The 27,990-nt window shown below is 35.0% G+C and overlaps 2 protein-coding genes across 3 annotated transcripts in view; one reads left to right on the top strand and one right to left on the bottom strand.

Annotated features, from left to right (window-relative positions):
- Window positions 1-27,990, bottom strand: part of LOC101893794 (dedicator of cytokinesis protein 3) — a 171,894-nt gene that overhangs the window by 46,349 nt on the left and 97,555 nt on the right. The window lies entirely within an intron of this gene.
- On the top strand, window positions 4-26,593 carry LOC131800487 (innexin inx3). The gene is made up of 7 exons (XM_059120602.1): window positions 4-142; window positions 986-1,142; window positions 11,497-11,842; window positions 24,271-24,479; window positions 24,544-25,004; window positions 25,131-25,284; window positions 25,355-26,593. Exons 3-7 carry the CDS (start codon window positions 11,680-11,682, stop codon window positions 25,535-25,537), a joined length of 1,170 nt encoding a protein of 389 aa, XP_058976585.1. The 5' UTR covers window positions 4-142; window positions 986-1,142; window positions 11,497-11,679; the 3' UTR covers window positions 25,538-26,593.

The raw sequence follows: 27,990 nt of genomic DNA, 5'->3' as shown, positions 1-27,990 counted from the left end.
AGGCAGCTAGAGTTTGGGGGAAATTTGTGTATGGCAGTTTTAGTTGAAACGGCGAGTAGATCGGTGGCATGCGAAGTTAGTCCACGCTTAGGCGGATTTATGTGAATGTGTAGAATTTTTTGTTTGTTTTATTTACTGAATGGTGTGTTGAATTTCATGTAACAAAAATAATTTGCATTGTATTGCATATAAGAAGAGGAAAAAGTAGAAAAAAAAACCAAAAACGAAAGAATATAAAAATAAAAGTGAAAAAAAAAACGGCTAAACCCTTTGGGAAAAATAGGAAGAAGTAAAAAACGCAGCTGCTTGCCATTTAAATGCATGGGGGAATTACAGCAGAGCAAAAATCGTGATATTGAAAAAGAAGTGTGAGAGAGTGTGGATTTTTGCAAGGCAAAGTAGGTACAAAAACAACAGGGCGACAATAAAATTGCAGGCTTGTTGTTCTTGTTGTGTGTAATCACCCAGCAACCACCGGAGAAGAGGACCTTTACCTCTACCACCACAGCATCATTTTCACTGTTGTTCACTGCCACAAACAGCAGCCAGTTGCAGTTGGTAAGACAGGCAGCAGCCAGTAGTGGCACCATAGTCATCTGCTCTGACATACCTTCCTACTTACCTACCCATCGAATAACCGACCAACCAACCTACCTTTGCTACGTGGAGAGCGGCAGAAAAACACCAGCAGCCGTTTAAGTAGCATCAGACATTTGCAACAGTAGTTAGAAACGCGACGTCAGAAAATTTATTTGTTTTAACATTTTTTGTTGGTTCCGTTTTGTTACACTCTCCGTCGTTTCTGTGGTGTTTTTTATTCACTCCATGTGTTTGTTTCAAAAGTGCAACGGTGCATGAAAAAGTGCATAGACCACCGTATATATTTTATTTGTGTATTGTTTATTTTGCTGAGCGTTAACAATATTTTTTTTATTTCGAAACAAGCTTGAGTTGAAAAAAATGAAATTAATTTTCTAAATTGAAGCCAGCGCGTGATGTTGACGACGGCGACAACGACGATGATGATTAACCACAAACAAATCCAGCACAAATGACAGAAATAAATTTTATAATAATATTGCAATAATAACAATAACAACAACAAAAAGGTTTTAAATAACAAAAACAAAAATAATAACAAGGTGAGCAAAAAAAAAAAAAGTTGTAACAAAAAAACGAAATGTATAATTGCTGAGTCTGAAATAAATCAAAACGAAATGTTATTTGAATTTTGCGAAAAAAAAAACAAGCGGTAATTAATTTTGGCAACATTGGATTGTCTGTCAAAGTAATAAATTTCGAAATACTTTTTTTATTTTACTACCATAAACGATTATTCCTTTGATATAGAAAACAAATTCAAAACTACTATTTTCCCGCAGGTTTTGAAACCGAGCAACGATTTTTTATAAAAAAAAACTGGGGTAAATAGGGCTTCAAGGTTTAACTCATGGTAGAACAGCATCTTAAAACCACAGAAATGCAGCATTGAGGCTATGACCGCTTTTTGTCAGAATTATTCAAAATTACATGCAACAAGTTGTTTTCATTTTTTTGATAGTTTTTCTCAAAATGAGTTAAAAAGCAAAAAAATGAATGAAATTCCAAGATTTGTTATTCAAATATTTCTTCTCTTTTTGGCACGAATTATGGCCCTCAAACGGCCAATGAAACCGTCACACGCTGCCCGAATGTTGCTCTGCGGTATTTTGGTCCATTCCCGGCGAAGGGCTTGCTTGAGGTGATCGACACTTTGGTATTTGTTAGTGCCAAGCTTGCTTTCCAAAATACTCTAGACACAATAGTCCAACGGATTGGTATCCGGAGATTTTGGTGGCCATTGTGCGCTGGAAATGAAGCGAGGAACCTCATTTTGTAATCATTATTGGGTGGCGCGTGCTGAGTCCTGTTGGAATGTCCAAGCCTTTAATAAGTTGCACATTTTCAGCTGACCTCTTTGGCAAGTAAACACGATCATTTTGTTTGTTTACAAACTGCTGGACAACGAATGTTTTCTAATCGGAGAAATCCACATTCAGCAGTTCACCACTTTCGGCCAAGCGAAGCAACTCTTTAGCTCTTTTGAGTCTATTTTCTTTCTGCTGCGGTGTAAGTTCTTGCACTTTTTGGAATTTCAATGGTTTTACCCGGAGCTCATTTTTCAATATTTGCCGAATGGAATATTGGCACAAGCCATTTTTCGGCCACTGCGACGCGGGTTTCGAAGAAGTCGTTTCTTTACTCCCGCCATACTATGAAAGTTATAATGGAATATTCTTCGGAGACCCCACAGAGTATGTATTTGTATTGATGCTCAGCGTCAGCTGAAACTATGAGAGAACCCACATCTTAAAGAGAGAGCTTTGAATTGATTGATATTATACCCAGAATGTTTGGTATTGAATTGAATTGAAAATTGAATGTATCGGTTCCAATAAAACGGTTCCTATCCGATCCTATATGTCAAATAACAGCTAATTTAGTTGGAAAATCCAGTCCAAAACATTGCAAGCCGTAGCCGGCCTCAATTTTGAAACTTAATAAACTGTTTAACATATTACGTCCTCAGTGGGTAGTTTAAATATAAATTATTTTAATACCCCCGAATTTTCGGTATCCGGTATAAATACCTCCTGATTTCGGCATTTTCTGTTGAAATATTAGGATCTCCACTATGCACACACAGGACAATTACGATGAGTTCGCAATGTGTAACACCTAAAGCCTTGTAAATATATGGGTTCTTAGCATTCAAGTTTCATGTGTAATATTCAAAATAATATTCAGACTAATAGTTTTGAAAACAATTTCCAAAGAATTCGTTGTTTTTTGAAATTTCGATTTCTCGGTCCCAATCGGACCCTACCTTAAATGAATCGTTCAATCGGACTAGTTTGTTCGTGAACCATGACAACTTCTCCACATATATCCTGTAGAGGTATTAGGAAAATATGGGCCACATATACCATTGTGAGTGGTCGAAATTCGATCTGGACTTCAAAACATTCACCTAGGAAATTATTCCATGGATGCGTGATAGAATCTCTTCATTCTTAAAAAAATATATATACATTTTTGTGGGTGGGTGGCCTTTGTTCGGGGTTCTCAGACTTCTACACATGGAAAGAATACAAAAAGCGGTACGCGGTTACATATTCCTTAGACTAAGGAAATTTCCAGAACTTGAGCGAAAATTGACAACTTTCACCCATGTAGAGATTCGAATATCGAGCATGCGACCAAAAATCGTTGTAGAAAGTGAATTCAATGTCCGAATCAATTTAAAACTTGTCCATACTCTGGTTGCCTTGAAAGCCATATTGGCCTGTACCACCAAGCCATATTGTTTACTAAGTAATTCATCAAATACTCAGTCCATTTTTGTTACCATCGTGATTTTGTTTACAAAAAAACTCAGAAGAAATCTTCATATCTTATACGTTGGGCGCCACAAAATGTTTCACATTGTATATCTGTCAACATGGGTGACCAGACCGGATTTTATGCCAACTGGTCTTTAATATCCTCATCACAATTTATTTTTTATCTTTTACCAAAAGCCAAGAAAGAGTTTTTTTACGTTGGGCGCTATAAAATGCTTACCACCTGTTGTGATCTAACCCATTATTTTCGGTAAAATATAAATCGATAAATGAGGTTTACCGCAGTCATGATCCATAATACTCCACTTTAAAATGGCACCAACTTGAAATTCGGCACTCCTACAAGAATAGTTATCCTTTATGCTCCCTTCCTTGTGTTCATGTGCCATAATATACCAATTTAAAATGAGATTTTGTGAAGCGGTTTTTATATTTATCTAGAAAAGCATTACCTCCCCCAAAGTAGCCAGATCGGTGTTACTATATAGTCTTTTTTGTCTGTTCCACGTTGGGCGCCACAAAGCGTTTTTATATTGTCTACACCGGTGACTAGTCCCGTTATTTTCAGAAAATTAATATCTCCCTGTTTGAAACAAAAAAAAATTATATTACTTAGTTTCTTTTCGTGGAATAAAACATTTAGTACGTTGGGCGCCACAAAAGGGTGTAAATTTCTCTTTCAGTATCGGCGTCCTTACATGTTTTTTTTTAGAATATATATATTTTTGAAAAAAAATAAGGATTATAAATTAGTACCGCACACAGCGACTATTTTACAATCAGATTTCTCAATGGGGACTCTATTGTGAAAATGTGCTATACAGGGTTGCCCATATTCGACGGACACATGACTCTTTGGGCCCATTCCAATCGACGAGGCTTGTCCGCAGGCAACATTCTTTGCGTCAATTGAATTTTGTACGGGAACAAATGCGAATAATCCGTTGTAAAGTGGACCGAGCCATGCCCAACTGCTGACAACGGCGTTTTTGGGATGTTCTTGGGGACCTCTCAACACTGGCTCGTACGGCAGCGATATTCTCGGCCGATCGCCTTGGTCGACTTTTATATGGCCTCTTCGGATTAGAAAGAGCCTTACCAGCGTTTTTCGTATAAACGCCTAATGGTGTTCTTAGAAGGCGCACTTCTCACATTTTTTAATGTTTTAAAAGCACGTTGAGTTTTCGCAATTGACTTCTTCTGTTGAATGTAAATTTCAACTATTTCAGAGCGCTCGCGTGGCGTGTATTGGTTCATGGTAAAAATCTACTTGGACTAACGCTTCAAACGCGGTATGTCATTAAGCGATGTGACATCTCTGTCAAAAGTTATGGCGTTGCCAGATGGGTCCGTCGAATATGGATAACCCTGTACTCCTGAAACAAACTGGCTATTTGGGAAAAGTTTATACTTTAAGTTCATAGTTTCATTGGGAAATAACTCATTTTTAAAAGTTGGGCGCCACTTATAGCCACTGAAGATGAATTATTTCTCAAAACTTTAAGTTACAGAGTTTCATTGGGAAATAACTCATCTTTTAAACGTTGGGCGCCACTGATAGCCACTGGAGATTAATTATTTCCCAAATCTTTCGCTGCCGGCCAAAAAATTGACCCGTATTGATGTTTCATATTTGTCGGCATTTGTAGTAGCAGGAACAATCTGAAAATTATTAGGTTCCGTGAAGGAATTGTTTGAACTTAGTCAAAAAAAAAAAATTTCATCATTTTCTATTTCTTTGTACGATGTTGGAATGAAAACCATTTTTGGGCATCAGTTAGAAATACCCATTCTCAAGTTTCTAATATTTAGTAACTATCAAATATAGGACCGAAATATATTCTGATTTACTCCTATAGCTTTTTAAAAATCCTATTTTTATAGATGAAGTCAGAGTGCCAAATAAAAAAATCAATTTTTTTCGCATTCATTGTTCTCAGATCAAAATTTTTTTTTGAAAAATTTCATTTACATAAAAATGGCTTTGTTTGCCAAATTTGTTGTCACACTTGTCTCCACGAGAAAGAAGAACGAGAAAAAAAAAAAAACAAATCAAACAAATTAATTAAAAACGATTTTAAAAGAAATGATCATTGCAAAGCAAAATCCGTTGAATACAAGATTATCTAGTTCGCTATTAGGCCGCCTATATTACAATAATGTGGTTAGCGGTGGCCAATACAAAATGAAACCAGCTAAAGACGGCAGCCACTCGCAGAAGTAGAAGCAGCAGCAACAGAAGAAGAAAATTATTTCAAAGTTAAACCGGAGTTATACATTTAACATTAAACCACTACTGGGGACCGACCGACCGACCAGGCTACATACATACATTTATATTGCTATATAAAAAACAAGACAGCCCGGTAGACAGTCAAGAAGTTAGTTTGCCCGACCGACCGACCGACTGACTGACGACCGGGCAGGCTACCACCATACTTTGAAAATACCTTAAAACCAGTTTGTAAAACAAAAACAACAACAACACTAAATGTAATCAAAATTCAAATGTATACAACAAGATTTTTGAGAAGAACAACAAAAACGAAATTGGAAAAAGAAAGAAAGAAATACACAAAAAAGAAGAAACTATGAAAACGAAACACACGCCATCAAGCCAGCCAGCCAACATGAGCCAAAAGATAAAATGGAAGAGTAAATAAAAGAATAAAGAAAAGTATTGTTTAAATTTCATTCTTTTATGCACTTCTTGGGGTTCTTTTACCTGAGAACTCCTCTTTGTTTAACACACATACACTCACACACATGCTGAAGTACAACATAACTTGTATTATCATCGAAGAGAGTTTAAGTCTCTCTTTGAGTTTACTCTTGTGACGCAGAGTACAACAGACAAGATAAGAGGAACCGGTAAAAACAGAGTTGCCAACACTTGAGAAACTTAATTTAGTACAAATTAAGGAGTTAAAAAGTATTAGTGGATTTTGCCAACAGATATATATCCTCAGCTATGACAGTTTATAAGGTACTAGACATAGCGGACCAAAGTATACCACATGATCTAAAATTGATAAAAATATTCCGCTGAGCAAAATTTCAAGAAAATCAGACATCTATTACCATTTTTGTGGTATAATTGTTAATTATAATTTTTGCCTTCTATGGGGGAGGTACGAAAAGGTGTGAACCGATAAATTCCATATTACTTCTTAAAAAATATGTAGACGGATCAAGTTTTAAAAGAACCGCCGAATTGTTTCGAAAGTTATGAGAGATATAAATATTGAAAATTGAGACTCTTTGTGGGAGAGGTACCATAAGGGGTAGGCCGATATATATCATCTTCACACCAGATCTTGCGTTAGTAAAAATATTGGAATACGCGAAATTTGAAGAGAATTTTATAAGTGTCATAAATATTCAAAGTTGTGGGAAAAGAGCCAGAAGGTGTGGTTAGATATATCCACTCTTCATACGTGAAATTTTAGGACAATCGGATGCTTAATTCGCATTTTATGAAACTTATTTCTATTCAAAAATTTGACCTGTTGTGGGGGAGGTACCAGAGGAAGTGGTCCGATTTATACTTTCTTTATAACAGATCTTGTGTTGATGGAAATACTGAGATGTACTAAGTCTGAATGGAATCGGATATTAATTACGTGTTTTATGAGCTTCATGGATATTCACAATTTTGACCCTTTGTGGACCCATAAGGAGTGGACCGATATATTCCATCTTAACGCCAGACCTTGTGTTAATAAAAATATTGTGATCTATGTAATTTGGAAACAATTCTTACATCACATTTTATATGAATTATAGTTATTCAAAATTTTGATCCTTTATGGGGGAGGTACTTGATGGTGTCAACCGATATTACCCAGGTTTGGGCCAAATCGGATACCACCTTCGAGAGTTGTTGTGCGCACCAGCCAGACAGATAAAGGGAGGGACGGACTTTGCTAGATCGACTCCAAATGTCCTGATAAGGATTTGGTCCAAAGAGACATGGGTTCTTAAACCGTTATTTCGATGAAGCACGTTTTGGCCGTATCAAATGAAATATACCCTCTAGCCATATGGATGAGGGAACTCTTATGGCCCCACGACTTTCTAGATAGGAGTTTTAAAGATAAACAATTAAACAGAGGTTAACTCTGGTGAAAAATATGTTTGAATGCCAAAATTCTTTTAGAAAAAAAAAAAAAAAAACAAGAATAGAAAGCAGCATACAGGGTGAGATAAAAAAACTGGAACAAAGTCGAACGCCATATTTTTTACATTTTTTTAATTTTATTGAATGAAAGCAAAAAATGTCGGAAATAGCATCAAATTTTAGAATAATTTTAGATTTGTTCGAATTGGTCACCTTTGGCACGAATTATGGCCTTCACGGCCATAATGAAATCGTCACATGCTGCCCGAATGTTGCTCTGCGGTATTTTGGCCCATTCCCGGCGAATCGCTTGCTTGAGGTGATCGACACTTTGGTATTTTTAGTGCCAACCTTGCTTTTCAAAATACACAATAGACCAACGGATTGGTTTCCGGAGATTTTGGTGGTTTAGAAATGACAGCAGTATGAAGTTGCTGCAATTTTTTCATCTCAACCTGTATATGGGAGCTATATGTGAAACGAATTATCCATTTCAATAAAGTTGGTTTTGAACTGAAAAGTTTTCTCTTAAGCGGTCAAAAAATATGACAGATAGACAGAAGGCCGGACATGCATAAATCGACTCAGATTATCAATGACATAATAATGTAACACAGTTTAGCGTGGGTTATACAAATACCGAATATAGGGTTGAACCAAACTTCGAGTTCAGATTTATGTCCGCCCTATATTTGCCACTTTCGCTCCTGAGACCTATAACATTTCTGGCCCTTCTTTGGAATGGTAATATTTTTGGTATTTTTGAACATTTTACATGGAAAAGTCAATGTTTTTCCAGAAGACCTTCAAACGACCCTTTTAGGTCACCCATTTATGAATGGCATTTGAAAAACGATTCGAATGTATATTTTTTAATTTATTTTTTTTAAATATAAACTTGTCATTCTGTATCACAATTTTTGAAAGTAGCTTCGAGCGTTTCTTTTGTAGGTCAACAGCTTAACCCACCACATGTTTTATGATTTACTCCACAAAAAAATATTTTTTTTTATTTTATTGCTATTTTTTCTTCACCGGATTACTCATTACAAGTGGCTTTTGGTTTTTAGTTGGCATTGTTCTACAATTATTCTAGTTGATATTTATTATTTTTGTTTTTAGTTTTGGTTTCTTTTCATTTTTTTAGATTGTTTTGATTTGTGGTCTTCGTCTTTTTTTCCTTCTCCCCGATAATGTAAAGTAGTTGGAAAACTAGGTTTTTAGATTTTAAAGCCGCCCAGCTGGAATTATTATTTCAATGTAAATCTAATAAAAAAAAACCACTGGATGAGTCTAAGTGGTGAGTCTGGTCTTATCGTTTAAATTTTAAAGCAGGGGACTACAAAACGAAAAAAAATGTGAGAGAACAATAAAAAAACAAAAATATAAACAATTGTGGCGTGATTTTATAGAAAAATGAAAGTGAAAGGGGAGGTTGAGAGGAAGTTAAAGTTAATTTTGTAAAAGAACATATATGTCCTCATCAAGTGACCGATTACATGCATATATGGGTGTAAAGTATATAAAAATTCAGTATATTCTTGAACAATTAAAAACGATGTAAGTTCGACTGGGCCGATATTTTTACACCCTCCACCATATGAAAACTTGACCTATGACTAAATCAAAAATGCCGAAAAGAAAATGTATCGCTACATGGGAGTTATTCCCAAAAGTCGACCTATATTTTACATGTTTTTGCAAGGAGCAAATTCAACCCAGAGAAACTCCGAAGTATCAACTTACTGCTTACTTGTTTTTAAATTGCGCCAAAACTCTTCAAAATAGAAAAAATCGAGAGCTACAATTATAGAAGGCTAAAAAAGGGAACTAGCCAGAGTTCGAATTGGGGTGGAAATACTGAAAATCCGGTGGTGTCGTTTTATGGTGAGGTTCAAATATCTACTGATAATCCAAAATACCAAGTTACAACTGATTAGGGGCAGAAACCTTTGAAATATCGAAAATTAGGAGGTACCATTGCACGAGGGGCTATATATAAATGTGGATCCTTCCTGTTACAACATCATCATTTAATAACTCAACCTTTAATAGAGCTTTATTATGATAGGGTAGGTATCTCCGAGGAATAATTCAGGGCGAGGCAAACCTAATGATATATTTAATATTTTAATACGGAGATCTTGAAAAAAAACTTCCCTAAAACTACACGATTTTTTTCAGAAGGACACTCTAAATATTTTTAGAAAAAAAATACGATTCTTGCCTAAGAAGTCCTTTTAAAAATACAAAGAAAAAAATTCTCTAAAAAAAGTGCTGGAATGGAATTCTTGACCAAAAATTCCTAAAAAATCTTGACATGTCCCAATATGGATCCTCCTTATATGGATCCCAATATAAGGCGGACGTAATAAGATGCTCATAGATTAGGCCAAGTCGGAAAATTTGTTCGAACAATATATGATTCATTGGTTTTAAAGAATTAGATCATTTTTTTGGGAAGGTGGTACCAAAACAATTGGGCCTATGTTTTCCATTCAAAAAGTTCGCCTACATTTTTATATCCTCCACCTTGAAAAGGAGGGTATATTAATTTTTTCATTCCGTTTGTAACATTCCTAAATATTCGTTGTAGACCCCATAAAGTATATATCAAAAACCAGGATACAATTCTAAGCCTTTTTCTGTCTGTCTGTTGAAATCACGATGCAGCCCAAATTATTTGACGTAGGGCTTAAACATTTGGCACACAATTTATATTAGGCCTATGATGTTTGTTATTGAAAATGAGATATGTCGGTCCACATTTTGGAACAGCCGCCATATATCGATACCAGTACCACATTTTTTCATGGAGTTGTCAAAAAATTGGTATATGTAGATCATAATGGGTTCTAGCTCCGGTGGCGAAACATTGAATGTATAAGTATACGTTTTTGTATAGCCCTCATATAACAGTACCTCCCGATATTTGGTATTTTGATTATATTTGCCAAATTTTTCCACGGATTTGTCTAAAAATTTGTGTTTGTAGTTCATAATGGGTTCCAGCTCCGGCGGCAGGACATTTATAATTTAGGTTCAGGTTTTCACATAGCGCACATATAGCGATACCCATCAATAATTGGTATTTGATTTGGTAGATGCAATCCTTGAAGTATAAAATTGTCTATAGAGGTTACCATTTTGGTATGTGCCCCATGCAACGCTTGTTAAAAGCGTTACGACATGGATAAATCCTTGAAAATCCTTCAAAAAAATTCTTAGAAAATTATGATGTTTGATAAGGAGGTAACTTAAAAATTAATTAATTTTTGTCAAAAGGCTCTAGAAAACCTTTTTTTAAAAAATAAACAAAAATGCTCTTGAAATATTTTTTTAATCCACGATTTTAGGTTAGAGGGCCCTTTTCACGACTTCTAGTCACGATGTCCTTAAAAGTTTTTTTTTTTATAAAAAATGCGTAGTCAAATTTTAAAAAAATATTCTTGATCAGAAATTCCTTGAAATCAGGTGGTCCTTAAAAAAAACTCTCTGAAAACAGGGTTCTTGAAATATTTTTATTAAAAATTCGCGAGTTTTGTTTTGAGGGGCCTTAAATTGAAAATGTTTATTTAAAAAATTCTTAAAAATATCCATTTTTTCTGATTTTTTAATTCATGATCTATGTTGGCGGATAGTCCTTTTTAAAAATCCCAAATGCATGCAAATTTTTGATCAACACCTAAAAGTATGCTACATAAATACGAAAGAATCTACTTCCCTTATGAATTGGAAATAGGACAGTCACAGTCTACGATGCGATCTCAATTTCGTAAATCGAAGAATATAATTTTTAACCTAAAATTCAATTGCTAAAAGAAAAATAGAAATAAAAAATGGTAACATTAAATTACATATTACATATAACATGATGTGTAAATTTCAAATAATATTTCAAATAATATTTCGTTATTTTTTTTTAAATCCTCTTTATAATATTTTCCTTTACTAATTTTTGTTTCCATTTTTTCTTCCTTTTTCTTTTTCCAGCCAAGAAAGAGAGAATACACTCAGCTTCTAAGAAGTTGCTTATAGTACATATTTATAGAAATTTAAGGATTCTGCCAGAGCAAACGAAAGGCAAAACAAAGGATTCTATTGTGATTTAGTTGTAAACGAGGTCAAACTCCATACTAAACTACAAAACCAGGACAAAATCAAAACACCTCCAAAATGGCAGTGTTTGGTATGGTATCGGCCGTTTCGGGCTTTATAAAAATCCGATATCTTCTGGACAAGGCGGTCATTGATAATATGGTGTTTCGCTGTCATTATCGGATAACAACGGCCATATTGTTTGTCTGCTGTATTATTGTGACAGCCAATAATTTAATTGGTAAGTAGATGAGAGACAAAAAATATACAAAAAAAAAAAAAAAATAAATAAATAAATAAAATAAAAAAATTAACACAAAAATAAACAGTAATAATTCAAATGCATAGACTAAAGTTAATATGCATATGTAAATTTTAATGTAAATAAATTGATTAACAATGAAGCGAAAGAAAAAAAACAATCAATATGTCGATGAGCTAATTAATTTCTTCTTTATTACTATTATTGTCATTATTATTATTATCATTTAAAAATACAAATTCTTTGAAGCGTTATTTGTGTGTGTGTGTTTTTCCAATTTCCCTTTTCGTTCGTAATGGAAAGGGTGGTGGGGAGACTGCATTGAGACTGCTTGTTTAAATAATAAGCTTTCGCCATAAATGTAGCTTGTCTTTTGAAAAAAACGCAAACATTGTTAACACCGACATCGGACTTGCCCCCCCGACGCCCATTGTTGTTGACCATTTAACATATTTTTAACACGACAAACAATGTGGAAAATAAAAACATGTCGACATCTAATTAGAATACATGTGTGGAAATATGAAAATGGAAAAATGTGTTGGCATGAAAAAAACGATTGCCGATAACTTTAATTAGCAGGAGAGGAGGAGAGGTGGAAGTGGGGAATAACACGGATGTTGTAATAACACTAATGCAATTGCAACACCTAGCTTGAGGCTAGTTTACACATCATGTCGAGAGTCGTATCCAATGAATTACACTGTGCAACATTAAAAATAACTACAGGGAAAATCCAGCAGATAATGAAAATAAAGCTAACAAGTAAAAAAGTAGCTAACTTCGGCCGGGCCGAACTTTTAATACCCTCTACCTTAGGGTAAAGGAAACATTAGAACCTATTATGACCCACAAAAACCAATTTTTAGACAAATTCGTTGGAAAATATGGCAAAAATCAATAAAATACCGAATATCGGAGGAGCTATACCAAAACGTGGACCTATACATACAATGTTTCGCCACGGGATCTAGAACCTATTGTGACCAACAAATACGAATTTTTAGACAAATCCGTGAAACAATGTGACAAAAACCATCGAAATACCGAATATCGGGAGGTAACGTTATATGGGGGCTATACCAAAACGTGGACCTACACATACAATGTTGCGCCACACGAAGTAGGGCCCATTATGGCCTACAAATACCTATTTTCTGACAAATCCGTGAAAAATGTGGCAAAAATCATCAAAATACCGAATATGGGGAGGTACCGTTATATGGGGACTATACCAAAACGTGGACCGATATATCTCGTTTTCAATACCAATCATCCTAGAAACAATACAAATTGTTCTGCTAAATGTTGACGCTCTACGTCAAATTATGTGAGCTGTATCGTGATTTCTCAACAAACAGACAGACGGGTCTACGACGAATATTTAGGGATGTTACAAACGGAAACTTTTGGTATTGAAAATGCGGCATGTAGGTCCACGTTTTGGTATACCCCCATATAATGGTACCTCCACTTTTTCGGTATTATGATGATTGAAGTGACATCACAGAAATTGTTTATAATTTGGTATTTGGAGTTTGTAATGGGTACTATGATAGAAAATTGTCTATGCAGGTCCACGTCTTCGTATAGCCCCCATATAGCGGTACCTCCCGATATTCGGTATTTTGATTATTTTAGCGACATTATTCACCGGAATTGTTTCAAATTTGGTATTTGAAGTTCGTCATGGGTACTCCAGCCTATGACGGAAAATTGTCTGGGTAGGTCCACGTCTTCGTGTAGCCACGGTTCCTCCCGATATTCGGTATTTTGATGATTTTAGCGACATTATTCACAGAAAATGTTTCACATTTGGTATTTGGAGTTCGTAATTGGTACTACAGCCTATGACAGAAAATTGTCTGAGCAGGTCCACGTCTTCGTATAACGGTAACTCCCGATATTCGGTATTTTGATTATTTTAGCGACGTTATTAACCGGAATTGTTTTAAATTTGTTATTTGAAGTTCGTAACGGATACTACAGCCTATGGCAGAAAATTGTCTGTGGAGGTCCACGTCTTCGTGTAGCCCCCATATAAGGGTTCCTCCCGATATTCGGTATTTTGATTATTTTAGGGACATTATTCCCCGGAATTGTTTCAAGTTTGGTATTTGAAGTTCGTAACGGATACTACAGCCTATGGCTGAAAATTGTCTGTGCAGGTCCACGTCTTCGTGTAGCTCCCATATAAGGGTTCCTCCCGATATTCGGTATTTTAATTATTTTAGCGACATTATTCACTGGAATTGTTTCAAATTTGGTATTTTAATCATTTGTCATTTTGTTTGATCATTTTTTCGCAAAATCCTCCTACAAAACATAATTTTAGAAGGATGACCTTAAAGACAAATTTATTCTTAATCAAATTGTACTATAAGTCACCGTGGACAAGAAATCTCTAGTTGCATTTTGTATCAAGAAAATATCCGCATCAATGTTGGCAAAAATCCTGAAAATATTTCATAATTTTTTTATAACTTTTTCTTGGCCACAGCCGTACTTCATGTGAGTTTTCGCAAAATACTCCTACAGAACAACATTTAAGAAGGATATTATCATCAAATTTCACTATAAGTCATCAAAGAAACGAATTCTCTATAACCATTATATATAAATAAAATATCCAAATCAATGTTGCCAAAAAACGCAAAAATATTCAAAAAAGTTTTGCTCGATTTTTCTCGGCCCCTGCCATACCTCATATTTCTTGAAATATGATGGAGATAGGGATTTCTTGTCTTTGGTGACTTATAGTAGAATTTGATGAGGAATAATGTTGTATTTGACATCATCCCTCCAAAATAATATTTTGTTGGAGCATTTTTTTGTAAACTCACATAAAGTATGGCAGGAGCCTAGAAAAATTAATCGAAAAATTATGAAATTTTCAATATGCCAATGCCAAATTTTGTTATACAAAACGGAAATAGGGATTTCTTTTCTGTGGCAACTTATATTGAAATTTGATGGAGAATATTATTGTCTTTTATGCCTTCCTTCTAAACTTATGTTTTGTTGGAGATTTTTGCATAAATTCACACGAAGTACGATTAGGTTTTAGACTTTTGACTTCTTTGTGGACCTATAGTGGAATTTTATGCCGCACAATTTTGTATTTTAATTTTGATATTTTAAGATAATACGGTCCCGTTGGAATGGAATTTTTAACCATGTTTTCAAAAAATGACCAAAAAGGCCCCTTTGTTGCCTCGATTGAGGGTTAACATTACTGACCCAAATAATCCCCGTATTTTTATCTACAATATTGCCGAAGTCATCAATTACATAAAATCGACGGATTCCAAGGAATCTTAATCCGAAAATTGCATTTAAATCAGTTGTGCGTTGCAATCTTTCAAAACGCCGTTACAGGTGTCTCCTTTTTTTAGTTCTACTTTCATAATCTGCTGGATTTTACCTGTAATTATTAGAAAATTGAAATTTGTCGCACAGTGTAATTATAATGATAAACTCCGTTACAGGTGTCTCCTAGTTCTAATTATACTTCCTTAATCTTCTAGATTTTCTCTGTATTTATTGAAAAAATTGAATTTTGTCGCACAGTGTAATTATAATAATAAACGATTGTAACACATTGTAAACTCCAAATTACTTCACAAAACATTTGCCATTAAAAAATTATTTCATAAAATACATCATTAATTGTACAACACAATCAATTACTTATGGCTCAGTTAATATCCAGCTGTTTTTTCTCTTTAAACATTGGCGGTTTTTCGATTTACGAAAAAAATCCAGTCATACACTTTCACACGTAACCAATTTTTGCCGGTTTGTTTGAACACATTCTCAGCGTCGTCGACGACGGCATCGTCAGTGTATCTCTATGTCAGTGGCAGCGGTGGCAGCTCGCTGTCCTCTTTTTGGGATACAATCACTTTCAACATTGTGTCTCAACTCACATTGTAGTTTCCTACCCATCGGAATGATTCATCAACGATTCCATGGAAAGAAATCACTTTGTATTTTCCGAATCTGTGTGTTTTGGGAATTTCTGTGTGTGTGTGGCACTACACTACTCATTAAATTGTTTAGACAGACCAGTCCAGTCAATCCATTCCGCTGCCCACATCGAAAGTCAAATAAAAAAAAACGGAACATAAATAAACAAAACCACATTGAAATCTTCAAATCAAACCATGAGAAGCAGATGAATTGATATTCAAATGGGTATTTCACCATACATTGTAAAAATGGATATCGGAAGAAAGCAAGACACGATTTCCCAAGGCAGCAAGAAGCCATTGACTTTGTCCTCGTGATCAAATGACTGCTCTACATAATTTTATTGGAATTCCGAAACAAAGGTAGATATCTCAATCCATCATCGGCTTACAACACGAATTCAGGTTATGACAAATGACTCATAAAAGTGAGGTGTCTGTCTCCTTGACATGTTATCGTTATCTGTTTTGCAGTTTTGCAAATCATTGAACTTGTTTTAAAAAAGGGAGGAGGGAATACCAGTAAAGAAAGTTTTATATTCGGCTGGGTAGAATATTTGTAAATCTTCACCTGGTGAAAATTTCACTTATGGCTAAATCGAAGGCTATCCTCAAAATCCCAAGAATTTCGGAAGTTTCGCTACATTGAATATATTGTGAGAGGAGTTAAACTAGCCATCTATTTGAGTTGGACATTAGGGTCGGAACTTTCAAAGTGCCAGAAATCAAAGGCTATATATAAGTAAACCTGTTACTTAGGCGAAAAGCAATCCTACTCACTAAAAATCCGATATTCCAAATTTAGTTATAATTTGGAAATTAGGACCCAATCCTGCAACCTACCGAAAATCAGGAGGAATACTTATATGGGGCTAGAAGTTAATCTTCCCACAAGAATTACAGCTGATTTGGTTGAAATTAGGAGCCAAAACCAGAAATCTCTAAAAAAACTCCAAAAATTAGGAGTTGTCGTTATATGGGGCTATTGTAGGGAGGTCTTAAAATACCCTCACAATGACGAGGTGCGCATTATTTGGTCGGAAAACCTTGTTCACGCTAAAAATTCAGAGGGTAACGTTTATATCGGCCTAAATCAAATAGTGGGCCCATAAAAAGCCCGATATACCAGCTGCAAAAACCGTCAGGAGGTACAGTTATATGGGGCCATATCGGTATTAATTGCATATTGTTTTCTTAGTACTAAATGTAATCAAAGAGAATCCGAAATGTCTACATGCAGCAGATTTGACTGAAGTTGAGACCATCAAAATATCGAAAATCGGGACATACTCTTAAATGGAGAACTATACCTAAGAGTGAGCTATCTTGATTTTTTCCTGTTAGGAGTTAAACTTACGGGTTTTCGTTATATGGAGACTATATCAAAAAGTGGACCCACATCAACATTTTTTGGGAGGACCTAAACTACCCACAGAAAACCTAACAATGCCAAGTTGCGCCTAATTTGGTCGGTTGCGCTTAATTTGATTATGTCAAAAATTCAGAAGGTAGAGTTAGATAGGGCTAAATTAAAAATTGGATCCAAAATCCAAAAATTGAGAGAAGGAGATGTGCCCACAAAAAGCCCGATATATCAGCTGCTTTCGATGAATATTGAGACCTAACCCTTGAAATCGCCAAAAACCAGGAGGTATAGTTTTATGGACTATATCGAAAGTAGACTTTACTTGAATGTGTTTGGCAGGAAATTGGCACCAGAAGTAACCGCTATATGGGGATAATTTCAAAAAGTGGACCGAAATTACAATTTCTTCAAAAGTTGACCTACGACCCTCTAAGAATACGAAATGTCAAATTGCATTTGATTCACTCTGAAATTAGAAAGGCGGAACCGTTAAAATGCCAAATCCATCCATTGTGCGCTGGAAATGAAGCGAGGAACCTCATTTTGTAACCATTCTTGGGTGGCGCGTGCTGAGTGTCGGTCGATTAATACGAGCGGAGAGCGGCTGTTATGGCGGCCCACACCATCACCATGGTCGGCATGAGCTCAATTTTCAATATTTGCCGAATGGAATATTGCGATATGTTCAGCTCATGAGCCATTTTTCGGCCACTGCGACGCGTGTTTCGATCAAGTCTCTTCTTTACTTTACGAACCATTTCTGCTGATGTTCCGTCCACTTCCTTGACGTCGGACTACGCTACCAGTATTATGGTAACGAGCGATGGTACGAGACACAAAATATTTATTCACATTTATATGCTGGAGGGCTGTTGGAAAATTCTCACCAAAATGCTTTTGTACGCATGTAAACAATATAATGAGCTTTCACTGGAATAATTTTAACAGCTGTCGGACTGTCGGAGTGACTTAGAAATGACATAGTCTGAAGTTGGTTGCAGTTTTTTCATCTCACCCTGTATACCCTATCTAGCCATATGGCTGAGGTCATAAAACCAATCATCAACGTTTTTCTATACAAAGTCGGTTCAGGAATTTTTTTTTTGATAGAAAAATTTATTTTTTTAAATTGCTTCTCCAAAAAAAAAAAAAAAAAAAAAAAAAAAAAAGAAATCAGTCAAATTTCAAATCAGAAAAAGCCAATTCCGCCAAATTTTAATATAGTAAAAATGTAGCTCATTTGACTTTTGTTATAGAAAAAAGTGACTTTAGCTAAATTTTTGTTTAAAAAAATATATGTATATTCTTTCGAAAACTTCAAATCAGCCATCCTTTTCATATGTAAAACCTAAATAAAACTCATTGTGAAATTTTTTAAAAAAAAACTTTAATTTAAAATAATTCTGACAGTGGCCTCAAATTTCTTTTTGAGTTCATTCGACACTATCACGTACTGCCAACAACTATCTATGATGTGTGATACCATCTAGACCACGTGTCCAACTACCGTGTCATACATACACTCATACAAATATCGACAATAACAAATTATCGGAAAGTTGATATGTTTTCGAAAAAAATGAAGTTTAACCAACTCTTTGGTAAAACGAGCCATGGCACCAACATCGCATTTTATGTTGTACTTGTTGTTGTAATGTGTGACAAAGTTTCTAAAGAATCGGTTGTTGTATTTTTTATGTACTTCTCTTTAATTATTCCAATGAAGTGTTGGGAGCACCACTCCCAAAAAACAGCAGTAGCCGGAAAAAGCAAAAAAAAAAAGAAGAAAAACCTCAACTGAAAAAGAAAAACCAATTGCATTTTATGGTCCCTCAGACCAATGGTTGGTTGGGATGGCGGCGGGTTCGTTGGGTCTGTCGCTCGGTTAGTTAAAACTCCAACTCACGTCATTACAATGCAGTTAAGGTTTGGTTTGATGTTTGTTGTTGGAGCTATGTTCGTTTTAACATTTTTTGTTTGGACTCCCATCTACCCGGAGAGATAGTAGTCATGGATATTTTGGTATATTTTACATGTAGAATATACCTATCTTTAAATTTAAACACATATTCATACATACATATATAGCATGTATATGTATGCCTGATTTTTATATGATCCCCACTTTATCTCCGAACGAAAATAAAAACAAGAAAAATGAAAAAGAGAAAATATAAAAAAAACTTTGGTCCCTCAAACGGAAAAAAAGTTTTGAAGCCTATTAAAAAGCCAGTTCTCTCTCTCTCTCGTTCCCAGTTAAGTCAAAAAGGTCCAACTTTTTCCGTTCAAGTACCATTGTGTGTGTGTGTGTGCTGTGTTCATGCAGATATGGTTGGCAGAAGCCCCATCTCTTAAATATTTATGGTGCATTTCAAATGATGATAATTCTTGATGGGGGAGAAGGGGGCCAGTGGAGGATGAGGAGGGAAGGATGAGCTTAGTGAACTGTGGGAAAATATATGGCCAATAACAAGACAACAAGAGAGCACTTGACTGCAACAAACCATAAACAAAGTTGTAGTTTGGCCGAAAAAAAGTATTCGAGAGATTCGGACATTGAACAACAATTGTAAGGGCCTTAACGAGGAAGAAAGACTTTTTTATACCCTCCACCATACATACATATGGAGGGTATATTAGGGTTCGTCATTCCGTTTGTAACTCATCAAAATAATAATTTTAGACCCGTCCGTCCGCGCGCCTGCCCGTCTATTTTAATCACTCTAGAGTCAAACCGAATAAAGTTGGGAAGCTAAAATTTTGCACCGATCTGTCTTTTGTCTGCAGGCAGGTCATGTTCAAAGATGGGCTATATCGGTCCGCGATATCGTATATCTCCCATACAATGGTGCCCTCTGATATTGGGTATTTTGATGATTTTAGTCACATTTTTCAATGAAAAAGTCTTAAAATCCACACAAGGAGTTCTACGTGACTACTTAACCTCCTGAAAGAGAATTGTCTGTATAGTAGGTCCACAATATCGTATATCCCCATATAACTGTACTTCCCGACATATGGTATTTTGATAATTTTAGCCTTATTTGCCCCCTAAAAGAAAATTTTCTATATAGGTGCACAATATCGTATATCCCCCATATAACTGTACCACCCGACATTCGGTATTTTGACGATTTTAGCCACATTTTTCAATGGAATAGTCTGAAAATCCACACATTGAGTTCCCTATGAGTACTTTACCTCCTGGAAGAGAGTTGTCTATATAGGTCTACGTTTTAGTATAGCTCCCATATAACGGTACCTCTAGATATTCGGTATTTTGATGATTTCAGCGACATTATTCGCCGGAATCTTTTCAAATTTCGTATTGGAAGATCTTTATGGGTACTACAACCTATGACAAAAATTTTTGACATATTCGGTATTTCCAGGAATTTTGCGACATTATTTACCGGAATTGCGTCAAATTTCGTATTCGAAGTTCGTGATGGATACTACAGCTTAAGACAGAAAATTGTCTGTGCAAGTCCACGTTTCCGTGTGACCCCCATATAATTTTACCTCCCCATATTCGGTATTTAGATGATTTTAGCGACATTATTTACCGGAATTATTTTAAACTTCATATTTAAAGTTAGTAATGGGTACTACAGCCTATGACTAAAATTTTTGCGGGTCCACGTCTTCGTATAGCCCAGACATAACCGTATCTTCCGATATTCGATATTTTGATGATTTCAGCAACATTATTCGCCGGAATCTTTTCAAATTTCGTATTGGAAGATTTTAATGGGTACAACAACCTATGACAAAAAATTTCGTATGCATGTCCACGTCTTCGTATAGCCACCCATGTGACGATAACTCCCGATATTCGTCATTTTTATGATTTTAGCAACATTATTCACCGGAATCTTTTCAAATATAGTATTGGAAGATCTAAATGGATACTACAGCCTATTACAAAAAATTTCGTAAGCAGGTCCACGTCTTCGTATAGTCCTCATATAACAGTTTTCAGTTAATGGTAGTTTTCGGACTTTTTAAAAATTTTCAAGTTTCTTCCAAATGGTGGAGGGTATTAAAAGTTCAACCCGGCCGAACTTATCTTAATTTTTTTATAAAAAAGTTTGTTAAAAAATTTTTTTTGAATTGTCATACCCATAGAATGCACCCACTTATTCCGGCCCAACGTCAATTTACTACTACTTTTTTTTTTAAAAAATATCTCAATTCATAAAATTTATATTCAGCAAACTTCTTTCCAAAGCCAAATAAAATAATCCAAATCAGCTTACTTCATCAATTCCTTCCAAAGGGATTTACTCCTCACTGCATGGCACACAATACCACTTCTTCTAACTTCATCACTTCTCCCTAAACACACACCCCGCACACACATAGAGAGAGAGAGATAAACTTCACCACATTCTTGTAGGAGTAGCAAATAAACAAAAGTTACAAATCCTCTTTAAAAAGTGCCCAACAGCCGGAGAGAATACGAAAATAAACTGCAGACAATGGGATGGACACAGAGACAGGGCACTTTTTCCCTCAGCATAAAACGCTTTATTTAAAGTGAAATGTATATTACAGAGATATGTACTTCATTCTCTCTATATCATCATGGATCTTTGGGTGCAATGCATTTCATGGCCCCTCAATTGGGTATGTCTTACACATAGGCTGGGGGCCTGGCCTTTGGTACCCCCATATGGTCAACATGACATTTGACTATGACAACTGGGGAAGATATGAAGGAACTATCCTCTTCCTGTTCCCTTGTTTGCCGATATGTGGAAAAATCTGAAATGACTATTTGTGTAGTGTCATTGTTTATAACGGGGTATCACATGATGGCTCCACCTCAGCATCATTGCCCCAACGTCATCGTTGTGCTACAAAAGATGGGAAAATGAAAAGTAGTAATCTAATGTTGGAAAAAAAGAACTGATGGCTATGATGTCTGTGACCCCCAACCCACACACACACGCACACTGACAAGTGGCCACAATGACCACTACCGCCAACACCCCCCGATAATACCATCATGACCGCATATTGTCTTAGTCTTCGGACATGAATGATGATGATTTGTGTAAATGCAAATGGGAGGTGGTGTAGTGCAATATGGGGTAGATATATATATCTGATGATGGTTACATATGGAATTAACCCATTGTGATGATGTGAGATTTATTTGGGATTAACATTTCAGGGGACATGAAAAAAAGGCGACCTGGTGAATTGTTATTTTCTCTAGAAGAACGTTGCTGAATTGAGATTCTCTATAGGAAAATTTGGAAGCAACGTCTTTTTTCTATAGAAAATTGTTACTAAATTTAATTTTTCTTAGGAAGACTTTTGCTGAACTAATTTTTTTCTATAGAAAAACTTTGCTGATTAACCGTTTCTTTAGAAAAACTTAGCTGAAGTAGCTATTCCCAAAAAGAAAAGTTAGCTTTATACAACAAAAGACACACTCGATGTTCAAAAAAAAAAAAAAAGGAAAAATGATTTGGCGAACCCTACATAATAACACAAATGTATATAAACACATCTTAAGGCAAGAATGCAGACTATCTTTTTATCCCATTGTCCCATAATGGGACCATTTTCGACTCTTTGAGAACTGATTTCAAAAAGATCTGCATTATTTCGGAGCCATTAATAATATCCCGTCGTTTTTTGGATATGTAATTCAAAAACCTTTCATATGATACCCATATTGTATATAACCGGTTCGGATATTATCCGGTTATGTTATTCGGATAACCGGAACCGTTAAGAATTTCTCCTTCGCGTGACAAATTTTTGGACAGGTATTTCTATAAGCTTTCATATAATACCCATATTATATATAACCGGTTCGTAATCGGATGTTATTCGTTTTTAATGTCCTGTTAATGGCCTGTTTTGCCCACGATTCCTTAAAAATCACCCCATCGTATGACGTTGGATAGGCATTTCTATAAGTTTTCTTATAACACCCATATTTTATATAACCGGTTCGTAACTGGAGATTATTCGGTTTTAGTAACCGGTTAATAGGCTCTTTCCCCCACGAACCGTTACAAATCACCCCATCTTATGACCAAGAATATGTATCTCTATAAGCTTTCATATGAAACCCATATTGTGTATATCCGGTTGGTAACCGGGTTTTTCCGGTTTTAATATGCGGATAACCGGAACCGATAAAAATTTCCCCATTGTATGACCATATTTTGGACAGATATTTCTATAAGCTTTCATTAACAACTATATTGTATTTAACCGGTTCGTAATCGGATTTTTTTTTGCTTTTAATATCCGGATAACTGGGTATTTCGTATATGAAATTGTTAAAAATCACCCCAATCGTATGACCATATGTTGGAAACGTATTTCTATAAACTTTCATATGAGACACATATTGTATATAACCGGTTTGTAATCGGATATTATCCGGTTTTAGTATTCGGATAGCCTGAACCGATAAAAAATTTCCCCATCGTATGATCATATTTTGGACAGATATTATTAGCTTTCATATAATACCCATATCGGATAAATCCGGTTCGTAACTGGATATTATTCGGTTTTAGTAACCGGTTAATCGGACTTTTTCCCACGAACCGTCTTATGACCTTTTTTTGAATTTGCTTTTTTATAAGCTTTCATATGAAACCCATATTGTGAATATCCGGTTCGTAACCGGATATTATCCGGTTTTAATATCCGGATGACCGGGTCATTTTTCCCACAAAAAAAAATATTTTCCCATAATCTGTTTTAAATTCCTCCGATCCAAATATATCCCTCAAACTCAAAATAACCCACAATTTCACTTCCCCAAAAGGGTTAACATGCAATTTGAGAACTTTTCCCCAACATGACATAGCCCCAACCTAATTGCATAATCCACACACAACCACATTGGCTGTTGTATGCAAACACACACATAAATATGTATGTATGCTATATATATGTGTGTGTGGTTTATGAATATAAATTGTTAGCTCGAAATGACTTTAGTTTGAGTTTAAATTAAATTAGAATAAATTGCCTACAATTTACCCAGAGAATTTCAAATATTTAATAAAAAATTTGGTTTTGTTTAATTTCAGGTGATCCCATCTCGTGCATCAATGATGGCTCCATTCCAATGCATGTCATCAATACGTTCTGCTGGATTACATATACGTTTACCATACCGGGTCAACAGCATCGGCAAATTGGCACAGATGTGGCGGCTCATGGCCTGGGCAATGAATTTGGCCAGGAGAAACGATATCATAGCTATTATCAGTGGGTGCCGTTTGTGTTGTTCTTTCAGGTGGGTGTAATATTATTTTAAAATTTTAAATTTAAATTAATTAATTGCTTTTCAATTTTTTTAGGGTCTCATGTTCTATGTACCCCATTGGATCTGGAAGAATATGGAAGATGGCAAAATGCGCATGATCACGGATGGCCTGCGTGGCATGGTCTCCATTCCCGAGGATTATCGCAAGGATCGCCAAAATCGCATTATCAAATATTTGATGGATAGTTTGAATTCCCATGCCGGCTATTCGTTTGCCTATTTCTTTTGCGAAGCCTTGAATTTTGTCAATGTCATTGTGAATATCTTTTTGGTGGATAAGTTTTTGGGTGGAGCCTTTATGACCTATGGCACGGATGTCATTAAATTCTCCAACATGGATCAGGATAAACGTTACGATCCCATGATTGAAATATTCCCTAGACTCACTAAATGTACATTCCACAAATTTGGCCCTGGTGGTTCACCACAGAGACACGACACTTTGTGTGTGTTGGCTTTGAATATTTTGAATGAGAAGATCTATATTTTCTTGTGGTGAGTAGGGATTTACTTTTTTCCAAAAAAAAAAAAAACAGCTGAATTTAATTTTGGAAATCGGTTGAATTTTTAACTCGAAACTTGACTCGATTTTAATCTATTCCCTTTTTAATTATCTTTTAGGTTCTGGTTTATCATTTTGTCTGTCATCACTGGCGTTGCCATGGTCTACTCTTTCATGGTTGTGACCATGCCCACCACACGTGAAACCATCATCAAACGCTCATATCGTTCCGGCCAGAGCAAAGAAATCTCAAGTCTTGTTAGACGTTTGGATGTAAGTAAACCAAACACACACACACACTCAAAAAATGGAATTATAAAAAAACAACTCTTATTTTTTACAGATTGGTGACTTCCTGCTATTGCATTTTGTTGGCCAGAATGTGAATACGAAATCCTATTCGGAAATGGTACAGGAATTGTGTAATCTCTTGGGCACCTCAAGGACACCATCGGCCCCCTCAACATTGGAAATGCATCCAATTTATCCACAAGTGGATAGCTTTGGCAAGGAAACCGAAACATAAATACAAAAGCCACTGCAACAAAAAAAGGAAGTGCAAAAGAAGACTAACGAATGTCCACACACACAACACAATAATTCCAATGCAATGAATCATCATCATCATCTGACGACGACGACGAAGAAGACGACGATGGAAAGGCAACAAATGATTTCTCATTTATTTTTTTTTTAATTTTATATAATTTTAAATTTTATGATTTATTTTAAAAAATAATAATAATAATAGACACAGCTATAGCTATTTTGTAATAGAGACTACTAAAAGCATTTTACAAAATCTTAATATTTAATCGAAAAACCTTATGTTTTGTAAAATTCTATAAAAGCAAATGTTTTGTCCCAAGTTCATTTTTCAAATATCACTCACAAGTTTCCGTGCAATTTTTGTTTTTTATAAAAAATACCAGGCCAAATTGAAAAATAGGAAATTTCAAAACGCCACACTGCCCCAAAATCATATTTTTAATTTCTCCACTTTAAGTATAAAAAAGACAAAACATTTTTTTATAAATGTTTCAATGATTTCTCGAAATTTAAAATTTAATAATAATACCATAAAAAACACAAACGCCATCAATTATATTAGAAAATATATAAGTTTTAACAGATTACTTTTTAAAAAATAATTACAATAATAATTATTATATAGCATACAATTTTTTATATATGTATTTGTCCCTGATTATTGTATTTGTCCATGAAATATTGCTTCCATTTTTAAACCGAATAATAATATCTCGAAATACAAAATTCCAAATTGTTATAAATTATGTAGTAACTTTATGCCCTCTCCTTTTTCTCAATATTTATCGCAAATTCACTTTTTTAGAATTTTTTAGTTAAGCTATATCGATAAACATTTTCTTTTTTTAAATAATAGTAAAGATGATAATAATGCTAACATTTTTATAAAAAAAAAAAAACACCGAACTACACCATATATTTTAGAAATTTTGTTTATAAACAAAAGTATTGTGATTATGATGATAGAAACAAGATTATTTTGTATGCTACTTTTTTTAAAATAAATATTTACGATTTTAAATATAAATAGAAACTGTCATTTGAGTATTTGTTGAAACAGTTTTCAGCTCAACTACCCTTGAATAAATATTTAAGCAGTTGGGAATTTGAGGTTTAGGTAAAGACTAGTTTCGCAAAAGTGAAATTGTGTCATTATACTCTACATAGTAAGAGGTGGCATATTAAATTTGTCATTCTGTTTATAACATCCCGAAAAAAATATCTGAGAGTGTATAATAAGTTTTTTTTTCATTATGATTACATATTTTGAGCCAATTTTTCTAAGGGGTAATACTCCCCTATATTTATCGCAGATTCTTTAGAGAAACGTAGCTGTCCGCATAGGTTTTCTAGGCTGAAAAATCAAGTCCCTGAGAGACTACTGAGAGATTTTTCTGTCATAAAATTGTTGTAATTGAGTGATATTGCATTATTAAATCGTAAGATTTGAAAATCCAAATTAATTTAGTGACAACATTTTCTCAATGAATTGATTCGATCGGTTATATGGCTGGTATAAGCCTCTTACTTTATTTAAAGACTTTAGAAATCCTTCTGGATCCCGATCTTAGCAGCTCCTTAAAGAGGAGATTTGTATTTGTTTTTGGAAGATCTGGGACACTAGTAATAGTTACCGACGCAGCGACTGTGCTAAAATAATTTTATTTTTTTTTTTGAAAAATTTTGAACTTTTGTAGGAAATAAAGATTAGTAAAAATACTACGATGTGCCAAGTTTGAAGCAAAACGCAGATTTATTCTTACAGAAAATCACTGAATTTGGACTACAGAATCATCCAGATTTTATTTGGACATGTATACCTTTCGTTTTGCAAAACATCAAGTGCTGCCAACAAGCGACTTGATGGTATGGTTCATACTTCTGTTAATTTGGGCGGTCGACTAACCTAAGCTATCAAGACTTAGTCCCGACATTAAGTAATATGTGTAACCATATGTTAATGAGCCAATCAGCGAAAGACATACCCATAATCCTCTAATAGCTGTACCGGACTAGATATGTTTAGCATTAATTTTTCGCAAATATTGTTTACCCAGCAAAAACTTGGGGGCTGTATGAGCCGAATAACCCATTTCAACAAACTACCTTCGCTACCTTCCTCAAAAAGTACAAAACAAAGTAACTTATATTTCTCATTACAAAGTAATGAGTAACGTCGGCACAGCGAGAGTGCGTTCGACTACGAAATCGAAGTTTGGAATTTCGGGACTTGGCTTCAATGCATGAAGAAAAGATAATAAAATACGATGTATCCTGTATGTCTCACTTTTACCCAATGGAATTGAAGCAGGTTACTAAGATTTTACCCAGTGCCGTAGATTTAGCGCACTGAAAATGGGCTATATAAATTAGGAATTAGTATAGCGCCCACAAAAAAATGTATCGTACGAATAAATAATTTTAGCTAGA

The sequence above is a fragment of the Musca domestica genome, unplaced genomic scaffold (assembly GCF_030504385.1).
Source record: "Musca domestica strain aabys unplaced genomic scaffold, Musca_domestica.polishedcontigs.V.1.1 1, whole genome shotgun sequence".
NCBI classification, from domain to species: domain Eukaryota; kingdom Metazoa; phylum Arthropoda; class Insecta; order Diptera; family Muscidae; genus Musca; species Musca domestica.
The sequence above is the reverse complement of the archived record's forward strand: the minus strand, read 5'-3'. Positions and strand labels throughout refer to the sequence as shown.

Coding starts and splice junctions, on each gene's coding strand:
- LOC131800487 (XM_059120602.1), top strand. CDS start 11,680: ATGGCAGTGTTTGGTATGGTATCGGCCGTTTCGGGCTTTATAAAAATC. Junction 11,843..24,270: donor GACAGCCAATAATTTAATTG/GTAAGTAGATGA, acceptor GTTTAATTTCAG/GTGATCCCATCTCGTGCATC. Junction 24,480..24,543: donor CGTTTGTGTTGTTCTTTCAG/GTGGGTGTAATA, acceptor CAATTTTTTTAG/GGTCTCATGTTCTATGTACC.